Raw genomic sequence first — 14,601 nt, 5'->3', positions numbered from 1 at the left:
GTTAGGCTTGCTGAAATAAGTACTTGGTGCTAGGATAAGCAGGCTGGAGCCCGGAGGCCGCCTGCCTGGGCACCTGGGCCTGCACTGCTGTCCAGCATGCGGTGCTGGAGAGGCTACCTAATGCCTCCAGTGCTTCTTTTCTAAGATGAGGAGAATAACCACACCATCTGATCAGGTTGTTAAGAGGTTAAACCTATTAACACACATGAAGCATTCAGTGTTTGGTACAGACTGAGTCCCTGGAAGGGCTGGCTCTTACCACTCTTCTGATGACCAGAACTGAAAACAGGGATGGATCCCTGAAAGGCAGGTTGGTGTGTAGGATGTCAATCTAGAGTGGTCCTGAGAGGTGACAGGGGACATGCAGGAGGCAAGGATGAAGAGGGAGCTTAGTTATTGGGAAAGAAGTGCCTCATGTCCTGGGATAGAAGGAGAAAGGAAATGAGAGGAGGGAATGCTTGAGGAAGAAGCAGAGCCAAACTTCCCAGAGGTGAAGAAAGATGAAGGGCTTCAGACTAGGGTCACAGAGAGGCAAGATAAGACATAACCCACACTTAGACGTGCTGCGGTGACGTTTAAGAGGATCAGAGAAGTGTCTGAAAAGAAGGTTCCACAGAGAACAAAGAGATCACATACATGGGAACAAGAATCATACTGATCCCAGATTTCTGTACAAACCGCATAAGAAGATATGGGACGGTATTTTAAAGAATTACAAGTAAAAAAATAGAAAATTAAATATTCAGCCAAATTGTCATTCAAATAACAAAGATATTTCCAGAAAGCCTCAGAATGTGCCCCTCCCAAACACGTACCTTGATAACATTTTTGAAGCAAGAACTGAAAAGGAGGAAAAACACACCCAGGAAAATCCACAAGCCATCAAGGAAGTGAGGGGCCAAACATCTTTGCAAAGCTTTTCCCTATTTTAGGAACAAACCACCACCACCAAAAGGCAGGAACAAAGGGCAAAAGGGCAGCCACACAAGCCCCACATAAAATTCTGGGCAAGGCCAGCGTGACAGGGCACGAGAAGGGACGCCAGAGAGCGAAGGCGTCGGGGCCTCGATGGGCGGCGCCGGGAGCGGACAGGCTGCAGACGCAGCAGCGCGCCCGTGTCCCCCACCCCGACAGCTGTGGGCCACGAGGGCGCTTAGCGCTCACTGGTGAGTGAGTGAAAAAACTTCTTATGAAAGTTATAAATTTAAAAACATCCAACAAATGAAAATCAGCAAAAATGAAGAAAGAAACAGGAGAGGAGAGCAAATAACAAACGTGAGAAACAAGACAGAAATGAGTCCCAGCAGAAGAATTATTATACAAATTAAAAAACAGATCCAACAGGATGTAGTTAGGAAAAGACCCAGAAGTATGGAGAAATCTCTGTCTCTGAAATTGGATTTATTTTAAAATTTTTATTTCTTTTGATGTGGACCATTTTCAAAGTCTTTATTGAATTTGTTACAATATTGCTTCTGTTTTTTGGCCCTGAGGCATGGGGGATCTTAATTCCCTGACCGGGGATGGAGCCCACACCCTGTGTATTGGAAGGAAAGTCCAACCACTGGACGGCCAGGGCAGTCCCTGAAACTGGGTTTAGGTGATTCCTTGCCAAAATCATCAGGGTCCTCTCTGGGGTGAGATACCCTCTCAGGCCTGAGACCAACTGTGGACCCAGAACCCAAAGAGACGAGAAAACTTGGTTGAGGATCAGCAGGAAAAACATCACAGAACTCTGAATACTGGAATTTCCAGATAATGAACCAGCTGTGCTTACTAAGCTCTTGGAGGTAAACAGAAATATTTTAGCAGGCATAGTAAGCCGTTAAAAGTGACTTTACAGAACTGAAAAGAAACTAATTAGAAATCATAGAACTGAAAGTCAGTGTAACGGAAATAAGAATCACTGGGGAGTTTATAACACCTGAGCACACCTGGAGTGACCCTGCAGTGAGTCTCGGACCTCATGGAAACTCTGCTTCCAGGTGAGGCTGACGCTGCTGCCCAGGACCTTCACTTTGAGAAGATGGATGCAGAGAAACCCTGCAGACAGTGGATGAAACCACAGTCAGCAATGAGAGATAGAGGGCAGTGAGAACTTTTAATCTGTGTTTAATTGGAAGTCCAGAAAGAAGGAGAGGAAGTGGCTGCTGCTGCTGCTGCGCTAAGTCGCTTCAGTCGTGTCTGACTCTGTGTGACCCCTGAGACGGCAGCCCACCGGGCTCCCCGTCCCTGGGATTCTCCAGGCAAGAGCACTGGAGTGGGGTGCCATCGCCTTCTCTGGGGAGAGGAAGTGGAGAGTGGAGGAAATCGGGATCTGAAAGCGCACTGGGTGAGAACATCCTAAAGCTGCTGGGAGACCAGCCCACAGACGAAGCGCCCGGAGAAGCCTCTGCCAGAACAGACACAAACGAGTCCACGCCTCTACACAGCGAGTAAGTCTGTAGCAAATGAAAGGTGTAAACATAGACACACACACTCTGGTGATGTCCAGAGCTCCTGATAAGGAGCAGCAGCTCCACCGTGGCTGACGTCACAGAAACTGCAGAAGCAGAAGCTAACAGCCTGTGTGTTCAGCTCAGACCTGAAATTCTTTACCATGTGAAAGTACTTTTCAAGAATGAGGTAAGATTTCTATTTTTTTGGAAAACAAAAATGGAGGGGCTTTGGCCACCAGCAAGCCCCCACCAAATGGAGCTCTCCACACCAAAGGGAAAGGACTTGGATGGACTGGGTGTGAAGGGGTGAGAAGCCACAAGATCTGCGTGTGGTCCGTCAGCCCGTCGTAGTGGCACCAGCAGCGATCACATCGTCATGTGTTAGAAAATGAGAAATCACAGAGCACGGAACCATGGCATAATCAGGAGGGAGGCAGGCCCTCCATCCCGGCGTCAGGCAGGGAGGCACCTCAGTGTCTCAGAGTGATGTGATTACTGTAAGCAGCCCCCGCTCGAATAACAGGAAAGTGGGGTGGAGTAGCCACACTTTTGATGAAATCATAAAATAACAAACATTAGCCTAACTAGAGATATTCTGGAATTAGTAAGAGAGTCTGGTGGGGATGCCAGAAGCAAAGTTCACATACAAACACTGGCTGTATTTCTGCCTCCAGCCAATGGCCATCAAGCATGTAGCAAGTTGCCAGCCTTCTCTGGTGGGTGGATTGCAGAAGTGGAGCCAAGCCTCCAGCCAGCCCAGCCCCCAACAAGGGTCCTGGGTGAGGAGCCACTTTGGCCACTTTTCGCACCTCTTGCTACACGTGTCTGTCTAATGAGTGTGCAGCGAGTGACATGGCCAGTCCCCAGACCGCACGGTAGAGCCCCTCACACACCTCTCTCTGAGCCCTAAGAACAAGCCCCGCCTGACATGCTGGAGGATGAGCGTGCCCATAGAAGGGCTGACATTGTCCCCTCAACACGCAGCTGGCAGCAGATGATGACGGGCTCTGCCAAGGCCAACCGAGGCTGGTCCAGGTCTTGGGCAAAAGCAAACACTTATTGGTATATACCTTTGGAGAAGGAAATGGCAACCCACTCCAGTGTTCTTGCCTGGAGAGTCCCAGGGACGGGGGAGCCTGGTGGGCTGCCGTCTCTGGGGTCGCACAGAGTCGGACACGACTGAAGCGACTTAGCAGTAGCGTTGGTATATACCACTGAGGTTTTGTGGCTGCTCATTATGCAACTTTATTGTGGGAATAGATAAATGAAACAGGAAAGAGACAGCGTTACACAACCCCCAGAGCAGCTGCCCTTGGTGTCAGGCGGACTCTCGACAGAAGCATCGTCCCTTGTCGCCACCAATGGCAAGGGGCTCTGCCCTTGGACAGACAAGGTGTGGAACGGTCACGCCGAGGACACGACACCGGCCAGGATAAATGAAGCGCAGCTACAGCCAAGGCAAGGCTCAGAGCGCGATGCTGAGAAGGACGAAAGACGCAGAGAGGACAGCACCCTTTCACTTTTTTTGCTGTTTTGCTGTTTCTAGTCGCTAAGTCGTGTCCGACTCTGGTGAATCCTGGAATGGTAAGCTTCCAGGCTCCTCTGACCCATGAATTCAAAATAGGCAAATTCGTGTTCAGGTTCAATCTGCGCTGAATTAGGCTCAGTTTAACCTCCACTTAGGGGTCAAACGTCGCATCGAGGGCAAGCATGTGCACAGCATAAAGGCCCAGAGCGTTGCGAGCTTCGCAGGGCTGGCACGGGACCCTCGTGGGGCGGTGGCAGTGGCCGACCTGTGAATTGGTAGTTCCGCAGGCATCTTAGCCATTTGCGAGGCAGAACTTTCATGTTTCTCGCATTTTGGTGTATTTGTGAAATTTCACAGCAAGAAAAGGTTAAAAGTATACGCACCTAACAGCCCAGATAGCAGACAAGGCGCCAGCAAACGCTGGGAGAGGTGGGTTTGTCAGCAGCTGTTTTCCTAAGGTCATCAAAATTCTACCAGGAGAATGCCTGGGAAAACATGAAGGCAAGGCCAGGGTCTCCTGTGGGCAGGAGATGAGCTGGGGCCCCAGCTGACCGCCAGGAAGGGTGCATCGCTCAGGACACTTGGGTTAGGCTGTGGCGAGGACAGCCCCAAGTCCCTGTGTCCTGATCTGACTGCACCCCAGGAAGGGGCCCGGGGTTTTGCCTCCCTCAGGCAGGCAGGGACCAGGGAAGGGGCCTGCAGGCTGGAGGCAGAAGAAGGGCACTGGGGACTCAGCCTGGCTGCACTGGGACCGGGCAGAATGGAGCCCCACCTTCACACCTGGCCAAGAAGATAGTCCCCTGGGGGGCTATCTCAAAGCCTCCTCCAGCCCCATGAAGACTGAAAGTGAGGCAAAGGAGGCCTCGAGAGGCCTTGCGTCAAGTGGCTAAAACAAGGGACCCCTGAGGCCCACAGTAGCGGCCCAGACCGGGGAGCAGAGGCGGGCGTGGTTCTGCAGGCCCCGGCAGCTGTGCTGAGGAGCCGGCCTGGGTGCACGCAAGCCTGGAGGGCGCGGCCACTTGCTGCTCTCATGGCCCTGGGAGACCCCAAGGCTTTCCCAGCCCCTTCTCCTCACAGAGAGCCAGGGCCCCAGGGTTATTGTAGGTCTGGAGCCGGCACAGAGTTTTTGGCTCCAGGCGGATGCTTCTAGGGGCCAGGAGAACGCTTTCATATACGCGTCAGCTCCTAAAACTTCAAGTTCACTCAGTTCAGGTGCCAGTCACACCTGGCGCTCCTCTCCCCAAGTGCTCGTTTCTGCTCTTCTTCACTTTTTCAGCCTCTGCTCTGCACGCCCACTGCCCCCACCGCCCCCACCGCCCCTGGCATCTGACGTGCCAGGCTGAGGTGGGCAAGCGGCGCCACCCTGGAGCGCCTGCCGCGCCGCGCTTCACTGCGGGGTTGAGGTGCTGTTGCTCTTCCCACCCCGCCTCCCTGGACTTGCTGTGTTTCTTTTCATCTGATCTCACCACCAGCCCTCTTCTCTGAACTCAGGGGCCAGAACACGCAGAGCAGCAAACAGCACGCGGTGGGTATTTCTGACCAACCCCTGGTCCCAGGGGTAGAAGGCTTCAGGTTTCGGGCCCACCTTCCTAACATGGCAGGGAGCCGGGTGCCCCTCCATCCCCTCATCAGGCAGCGTTCTCCAGATAAAAGTTCTGCTCTGGAGGGCTGGGGTGGGGGGGGGTAGCCAGGCCCAGGCCCACGGAAGGCGGGTCTCTCTGCTGTACTTTCTACTAGGCCCTCTGAGGGGCTGCACAGGCCCCCTACGCCGGGGAGGGGTCTGCTTCACTCAGCCCACCTTTCAAAGCGAGGCTCATCCAGAAACACCCCCAGACCCCCGGGATAACCTCTGACGAAACCTCTGGGCCCTGCGCCTCGGTCAGGCTGATGCACAACTTTCAGAGCACACGACTTCACTGGGTTGGTCTTTCCAGCCGCTGGGAACACGGTTTTGTTGCTCTCTCCTGGCCCGAGGCCACAGTTCCAGGGCTTCCCCACGCTGGTCAGTGTGAGCTGGACAGTGCCGAGGTGGCAAGTGACTGATCCCAGTGCCGGCCCAGCAAGCTCTGTTCCTGCCGCCACTAGACGTGGGCGGGCGGCCGTGGGCGGTAGGTCCCTCTCACCCAGGGGCCAGGCACCCCTGGGCCGGGGTAAGGGCCCACCGTGGGCTTCCTGAAGGCCACAGGGATGTGGGGAGTCCACGTGGTGCTCGCGAGTGACCCACACCTACGCCCGTGTCCCGAGTGCTGCGGGACTTGGAAGCGGGGCGGTGGGCACGCGGGCAGCGGGCTCGCAGAGGGGAGAGGAGGCGCCTCCAGCCGCTCCGGGCCTGCGCACTGCCGCCAGCGTGGGAGGCAAGCAGAGCCTCCCCGAAAGCGGAACTCGCTCCGGCGGCCCCGTCTGGGCAGTCCCCAGGCAGCTGGGCCATGAGCCCTGACTTCAGGGCCGCTCTGGCCGCGTGGCAACTGCGACGTGCAAAGGTGCTTCGTGGGGACACCCCTGGTGGCCCAGTGGTTCAGAAAATGCCTTCATATGCAGGAGAGGCAGGTTCAATCCTCGCTCGGGGAATTAGGACCCCACATGCCTCAGGGGCAGCTAGACCCACGCCAGGCGACTGCTGCGTGGGCCTGCCCCAAGTACGACCCCACGCAGGGAAATGAATAAGTAACTATTAGAAAGAAAGAAAAGGTACTTCCTGCCTGTAGCAGCCTGAGGGGCTGGACCTCATACCTTCAGGAGAGGGTAGTTCCTAAAGGACAGTGTGTCAGACTGCTTGTGGCCAAGGCCGATGTTGTGTGCTTCTGATTTCTCTGTGAGGCAAAGCTCTATTTATTGGCTACTCTGTTTTGGCCAGTAAGAGACCCTGTAGAGACTTGCTTTTCCTTAGAATGCTAATTCATGAAATTTCAGAGGCTGGGTTTCACAAAAGGAGGAGCTATCTTTATACACCTTAGACATGTTCAGAAATCTGTTTTATACTGTGTTAACCTGATAACCAGGATGATACGATCACTCACCTAGAGCCAGACATCCTGGAATGTGAAGTCAAGTGGGCCTTAGAAAGCATCACTACGAACAAAGCTAGTGGAGGTGATGGAATTCCAGTTGAGCTGTTTCAAATCCTAAAAGATGATGCTGTGTAGGTGCTTCACTAAATATGCCAGCAAATTTGGAAAACTCAGCAGTGGCCACAGGACTGGAAAAGGGCAGTTTTCATTCCAATCCCAAAGAAAGGCAATGCCAAAGAATATTCAAACTATTGTACAATTGCACTCATCTCACATGCTAGCAAAGTAATCCTCAAAAAAATTCTCCAAGCCAGGCTTCAACAGTACATAACCAAGAACTTCAGATGTTCAAGCTGGATTTAGAAAAGGCAGAGGAACCAGAGATCAAATTGCCAACATCCATTGGATCATAGAAAAAGCAAGAGAGTTCCAGAAAAATATCTACTTCTGCTTTATTGACTACGCCAAAGCCTTTTAGTGGGTGGATCACAACAAACTGTGGAAAATTCTTCAAGAGATGGGAATACCAGACCACCTGACCTGCCTCCTGAGAAATCTGTATGCAGGTCAAGAAGCAACAGTTGAAACTGGACATGGATCAATGGACTGGTTCCAGATTGGGAAAGAAGTGTCAAGGCTGCATATTTTCACCCTGCTCATTTAACTTATATGCAGAGCACATCGTGCAAAATGGAGGGCTGGAAGAAGCACAAGCTGGCATCAAGATTGCCAGGAGAAACAGCAATAACCTCAGATATGCAGATGTTGTCACCCTTATGGCGGAAAGCAAAGAATAACTTAAGAGCCTCTTGAATAAAGTGAAAGAGGAGAGTGAAAAAGTTGGCTTAAAGCTCAACATTCAGAAAACTAAGATCATGGAATCTGGGTCCATCACTTCATGACAAATAGATGGGGAAACAATGGAAACAGTGACAGACTTTATTTTTTTTTTTTTTTTTGGCTCCAAAATCACTGCAGATGGCAGATGGTGACTGCAGCCATGAAACTAAAAGATGCCTGCTCCTTGGAAGAAAAGCTATGTTCAACCTAGACAGCATATTAAAAAGCAGAGACATTACTTTGCCAACAAAAGTCCATTTGGTCACAGCTATGGTTTTCCAGTAGTCATGTATGGATGTGACAGTTGGACTATAAAGAAAGCTGAGCACCGAAGAACTAGTGCTTTTGAACTGTGGTGTTGGAGAAGACTCTTGAGAGTCCCTTGGACTGCAAGGAGATCCAACCAGTCCATCCTAAAGAAAATCAATTCTGAGTATTCATTGGAAGGACTGATGTTGAAGCTGAAACTCCAATACTTTGGCCACCTGATGCGAAGAATTGACTCGTTTGAAAAGACTCTGATGTTGGGAAAGATTGAGGGCAGGAGGAGAAGGGGACGACAGAGGATGAGATGGTTGGATAGCATCACTGACTCGATGGACCTGAGTTTGAGCAAGCTCCAGGAGTTGGTGATGGACAGGGAAGCCTGGCGTGCTGCAGTCCATGGGGTCACAAAGAGTCGGACACGACTGACTGACTGAACTGAACTGAACTGAATCCAACCCTTGGGGGACCGTGGGAGGCTCCTTCAGGGCAGGCCACACGGGCTGCTGGGTGCTGACCTGCAACCAGGAAGGACCCAAACCCTGCCTGGAACGGGGACTCAGAACTGGGGGGCCAGTGCCCCTCAGAGGGGAGGCCTGTGCGGCTGGGGGGCTGGCAGTGGGGGCGGGGCTCCTCTGGGCCCGGGGGTGAGGCTGAGTGGGGCCTGGCAGGGGCCCGAGTGGGGACTGTGGGCGCGGCAGCAGGCTTGGGCCTGAGACCCCCTGGCTGGGGAACGTCCTGGGACCACACCCTAAATAGGTCCTGACTTGAGTGCCTGGGGCAGAAAGCCAGCTCTTGGATTGCGACCATCCCACCCTGCCTGTGTGTAACTTCTCCGTGATTTGTTCACCTTCCCAGTGTCAGGCCAATTCATGCATTTACAAAGCAACAAGAAATTGAAGCTTCTGAGGAAGCAAAACTGACATGAGGTAGGGTTTGGGCCCCACGAAGGACCACCCTCCAGCATCCGGCTCACTCCCAAAGTGGTCAAAGCTCGGCCTCATGACTCCAGCTCTTAGTCCTCCTCACTGGTGTCCACCCCTGCGGCCACCACCCTAAGACATGTTCTCAGGGGAGCAGGAGGTGGCTGTGACGGGGGGACCTGCAGGCTCGGCTCCCATGAAGAACGCAGTGATCAACATCCAGACTGAGAACCCTGGACGTGATCACATCGTCTGGTCCCTGTTCAACACGCTGTTCATGAACATCTGCTGTCTGGGCTTCGTGGCATTCGCCTAATCCGTGGAGGTGGGTGGGCACCTGGGGCATCTCCAAGAAAGTGTGTGTGAGCCTGGAGAGGGCCCTGCCCAGATGGCACATGGGTTGGGGAGCTCCTGTATGTATTGTTCTGTGTGTGTGTGTGTGTGTGTATACCAATGTGCCGGTCATGATGAGGCTGCAGGAGGTTCATGGGAATGACCAGGATCAACCTCTTATCCCCTGGTGGGATGAGGGGCCGGTGAAGGGGCCTGAGAGGAAGGGAGGGGGAGCCCTGGGGCTCCTGGAGAGGCTGACAGTCTGCGGGGACGCAGATGGAGGCCCCGGGAGGGGAGGGGCATCCGTGGGCACTGGCCTGCTCAGACTTGGGGAACAGGCAGGGGAGAGTCCCCGTTGGGTGAACGGGCACTGGGGGACCAGCAGGGGAGGGCCCAAGTCACAGGACCAGCGGTCACCTGGACCCTCACCACCTCTGCTCCTCCAGTCTAAGGACCAGAAGATGGTCGGCGACATCACTGGGGCCCAGAGCTACGCCTCCACCGCCAAGTGCCTGAACGTCTGGGCCCTGGTCCTGGGCCTCCTTCTGACCATCACGTTCATCACTGTTTTTGGCACTGGGTCAGGGCCAAGGTTCAGTCTACGTGTTAGGGTTTCACACAGCAAGGAGGCTGCAGTAGCTGTTCGAGGCCGACACCGGGTCCTGGGCGGCCGCAGCAGGCTCCGCCCCAGTGGCGGCAGCCCTGCCCGCCCCCGCCCCCGCCCCCGCCCCTTCCTGCCGCAGTTTACAGAGACCCAGCTGAAGGCCGGTGAATTCAATGAAGTGCACTGACTCCCCAGCCTGCCTCTGTGGCTCAGCGCCCTCCCCGCCCTGCCCGTGCTGCTCTGGTTTTGCCGGTTTCTGGCTTCCAGCCGGGAGCAACAGCTGAAGCAGGGTCCCAGGATAGGGGTCCCTCCTTTCCCAAGGTCTGACCCTGATCCAAGGGCACTCTGTGTCCAGAACACCCTTGACCCTCGGGATCAGACAGTCGGTTGGCAGGGAGCAGCTGGGCTAGGGTGACTGCGGCAGCCCAGGCTCTCTAGGGAGGGACTGCTTTTAGTGTCTGGGGGCCCGTCTCCCTCCCAGCTGCCGGGAAGGTGCAGCCTGCTGCATCCTGCTACTGCCTTCTCCAGCCTGTCCCGGCTCCTCCGGAGGGTGCTGGGAGAGCAGTGGCCTGAGGCAGCACAGGGCAGCTAGAGTGAGGAGCAGCCACCTTGGCACCACGCGCTCTGGGAAAGGTCAGCCCCCGACGAGGGAGGCAGCCCCTTCCCGTCCTCTCAGGGCCCTGGAGGTGTGGGCGCTTGGACAGCCCAGGGCAGAGCCGTTCACGAGCCGGGCTGCTCACGAGCCGGGCTGCGGTGGTGGAAGCCCCCCCACACTGATGTCCGTCCCCGCTCCCCGCTGTGATCCCCAGCCCTCCCTCACTTCACCCTACATCCCCCACCCCTCAGAAGTGGCTGGGGGTGGAGGTCTCTGGGCAGGTTGTGGGGGCCCCAGGGGGGTGAGCAGAGGCAGGCAGCTCCAGGGAGGGTGTGTCCTGGAGGCGGGGCTGGACCACCTGCTTCTCTGGGTCTGGGAAGGACTCTGGAGGCAGGAAGTGACTGGAGGCCAGCCCAGACCCCCTTCACGGAGTGGGACTCATGCACAACCCAACCCCGGGCTGTGCGCTGCAGAAAGGAGGTCAGCAGAGCTCAGGAAGGACAGGCTCCCAGTCACATGGAACTCTTGGTCACGCTCTGCCACGGCCCCTCCCGGGGGGCCGCTCGGTCCCACATTTCCTGGAGCCCCCCGGGTGACTGGGCATCTGCAGTGTCCTGCCTTCTACTGTGACCCCCAGGACAGAGTGCATAAACCGGAAAACCCACCAAACACCTGAGCCAGGGCGGAGGCTGGGGCAGCCACCTGCCCTGCCCCAGGACTGTGCTGCGGATGTGGGCAAGTGGGCAGACCAGAGATGGGGTGGCAGGACTGTGACCTCCCCAGGACCCACAGCAGAGAGTTCTGGAGACATTCGCAGGTGTGTCCCTCAGGGCACAATGGAGGACGGAGAGCGGAGCCCACCAGCCCCGGAGGCGGGACGGCCGACGAGGACTGGGGGCAAAACCTCGGCACCTGCTGACCCCACGGCCCCTGTTGTGAACTGGTCTTCAGACCCGATCCCGTGGCTGACTGAGAGCAGGGCCCTGGACAGGGGAGCTTGCGGGCACATCCCCCAGACTGCCCTGGGGTGGGGGAGGGTAGGGAATAGGTGGGTCCTGGGTAACAGAGTCCAGGACTCGGGATTCCCAACATCTCAGGAAGTGGGCTCAGGGCCCAGGTCAGTATCTCTGAACATCACCAGGTGCCCTTTCCCGAGGGGCGCGTGGGCCCTAGTCACACTCGGAGTGGGGCCAGCCCCCGTGGGCACCCAGCCCTGGGAGAAGAGGAGCGGAAGCAGCTGGTGCTGCCAGGCCCCTCATGCGCTCAGTGGCTTCTGGGTAAGAGACTCGGAGATGGGGTGGCTGCAGGGGGACTCTGGAATGGCTCCCCAGCGCCCACCCCAGCAGGGAGGAAACCTAAACCAACATCCCATCCTGGGAGAGGAGCGGACATTGACCACCTCAGGGCCCGGGGGTGAAGGGGTGCCACCCCCACAACACTTCCATTCCGCTCTCCAACCTGCCCAAATCCCAGGTGGACCTGGAGGAGACTCAGGACGCAGTGGACTAAGCCCACCTAGGAGTCCAGGTGCAGCTGCCATGGCAGCCTGTCAGCCTGGCCGGGGGCACCGGAGGCTGGCCTGGGAGCCTTGCCCCAGCGGGACCCAACCAGTGGGATGGCCTTGCTCCTAACAGGAAGATCCGGGCCTGGCCATCACCTCCCACAGCCTCACGCACAGGTGAGGACAGAGACAGGAGAGCACGTGGCCCTGCGGTCTGAAGAGAGCAGAGGCCTGGCCACAGAGCCGACCCGCCCTGTCCCTGAGGAGGGGGCACAGCCCCAAGCCCAGAGCCGTCCTGCCAGCACACCCGCTCCCCCTGGAGCCACCCCAGGTCCCATGAGAAATGAGGGGGGGACGGGGGAGGCAGGAAGGCCAGGCTGCACAGACACGCAGGCCCAGGGCTCCCAGGGGCTGCCAGACGCCCAGCAGGCGTCCTGCCTCGGCACAGCCGGCCTGGTCCCACTCCTCCAGCCCTTGGGGGACTGCAGGAGGCTCCTCAGGGCAGGCCACACGGGCTGCTGGGTGCTGACCTGCAACCGGGAAGGACCCAAACCCCGCCTGGAGCGGAGACTCAGGACTGGGGGGCCAGTGCTCCTCAGAGGGGAGGCCTGTGTGGCTGGGGGGCTGGCAGTGAGGGGCGGGGCTCCTCTGGGCCTGGGGGTGAGGCTGAGTGGGGCCTGGCAGGGGCCTCAAGTGGGGACAGTGGGCGCTGCAGCAGGCTTGAGCCTGAGACCCCCAGGCTGGGGAAGGGTCCCAGAGCCGGAACTCAGCGCTATATGGGAAGCGAGATGGCTGGGGCTGGGCCTGAAGCCCCCTCCACCAGCTCATTTCCTCTGACCATGGTGTAACACGATGCGCAGCAGTTCCTCCCACCTCCGGCAACACATTCAAGAAACGAAACTACTGGGCAGGCCCAGCCCCCAGCCCCGGTGCTCCTGCCTACATCCGGACCACATCTGCGCCGGCTCTGCCTTGGGGAACACACGTCTCGATCCTGCTCCTCAGCTTCAGTGCTTGGTTCCCTCTGCGCCAGAGATGATCAAGGAGGAGCACGAGGTGGCCGTGCTGGGGGCGCCCCAGAGCCAGGCGCCCCTGACGACCACGGTGATCAACATCCGCAGCGACACCGCCGTGCCCGACCACATCGTGTGGTCCCTGTTCAACACCATCTTCCTGAACTGGTGCTGCCTGGGCTTCGTGGCATTCGCCTACTCTGTGAAGGTGGGTGGGCACCCGGGGCGTCTCCACGAAAGTGTGTGTGAGCCTGGAGAGGCCCTGCCCAGACGGCACGTGCATGGGGAGCCCCCGTGTGTACGGGTCTGTGTGCACGCTCTTTCGTGTGTGTGTTGTGTGTGTGTGAGAGTGTGGCCTGGGGGATCGTTCCCAGGGAGACTCATGGCGAGGCTGCCTGGGTTCACATGGGGTGGAGCTGGGGGTCTGTGTCTCTCGCACCCCAAGACGGCCTCCTTCCCAGCCTCATCAGGGAAGGCGCAGCCTTCACACTCAGCTTCAGAACACGAGTCTGGTCCGGAAACGAGGAAGGTGCTGCAAGGACCCTGACCCCTGGTGTGTGAGTGGCCGGTGAAGGGGCCTGAGAGGACGGGAGGCTGAGCCCTGGGGCTCCTGGAGAGGCTGACTCTCTGTGAGGACGCAGACAGAGGCCCCAAGAGGGGAGGGTATCACCGGCCACTGTCCTGTCCAGACTCCAGGGAACGAGCCATCGGGTGACTGGGAGCAGCAGGGGAGGGCCTGAGCCACAGCGCCCGGCGGTCACCTGGACCCTCACCACCTCTCCTCCTCCAGTCTAGGGACCGGAAGATGGTCGGCGACATCACTGGGGCCCAGAGCTACGCCTCTACCGCCAAGTGCCTGAACATCTGGGCCCTGGTCCTGGGCATCTTTCTGACTATTGGATCGATCGTTCTTCTCATTTTTGTCTACATGGCAGCCTACGAGACGGCTTTGCGAATGAGTAGACATGGAGGCTACTAGCCGCTGTCCATGGAGGCGGTCCAGGGCCTCCACCTTCCTTGGTGGCTTTGCACCCGAGGCATGAGCCTGCCGCGCCCCCAAGCCATAGGCAGCAGTTTATAGACACAGATTGTCAACCACTGAATCAATAAAGCACCCTTGTCTGTGAAGCTGCTGTGATGTCTCCTGCGGAGGGGACACTGCTATGACCCTGGCGGCCTCTGGGGAGCCCACAGCAGTCAGCTGCGGGCTGACTGAGAGGGCCAGAACAGAGCTGGTGACCCCACCGCAGTCAACAGGAACCCCCAGAGGAAAGACCCCTTCGTCCCCTCAAAACCAGCGGGCCCTGCTGGGTGGAAGAGTCTCGCAGACACTGGGGACCTGGGACATTGTTGTGAGCCTGGGATGCAGACGGGGAGATGGGGCCGCTCCTAGCCCAATGCGAAGAGACACCCGGGCAGGTATTCCTGTCTCTGACGCCCCAGGGGGAGTGGGTGGGGGGCCGCACCCCAGCTGCTGAGCCACTGTGCCCTGCACAGGGTGTCCGGGGTGTCACCCCGAGAGGCTGGAGGAGTCCCGGCAGCCACAGGCTGCGC

At 57.3% G+C, this 14,601-nt stretch overlaps 1 protein-coding gene and 1 pseudogene across 1 annotated transcript; both read left to right on the top strand.

Moving 5' to 3' along the window:
- Positions 1-1,709: 1,709 nt before the first annotated feature.
- LOC133241682 (interferon-induced transmembrane protein 1-like) lies at positions 1,710-12,288 on the top strand (annotated as a pseudogene).
- A 97-nt stretch (positions 12,289-12,385) lies between these two features.
- On the top strand, positions 12,386-14,175 carry LOC133241680 (interferon-induced transmembrane protein 1-like). The gene is made up of 2 exons (XM_061407610.1): positions 12,386-13,255; positions 13,838-14,175. The coding sequence occupies exons 1-2, from the start codon at positions 12,887-12,889 to the stop codon at positions 14,024-14,026; spliced, it is 558 nt and encodes a 185-aa protein (XP_061263594.1). The 5' UTR covers positions 12,386-12,886; the 3' UTR covers positions 14,027-14,175.
- Positions 14,176-14,601: the final 426 nt, after the last annotated feature.

The sequence above is a fragment of the Bos javanicus genome, chromosome 29, assembly GCF_032452875.1.
Source record: "Bos javanicus breed banteng chromosome 29, ARS-OSU_banteng_1.0, whole genome shotgun sequence".
Lineage (NCBI taxonomy): Eukaryota > Metazoa > Chordata > Mammalia > Artiodactyla > Bovidae > Bos > Bos javanicus.
The sequence above is the reverse complement of the archived record's forward strand: the minus strand, read 5'-3'. Positions and strand labels throughout refer to the sequence as shown.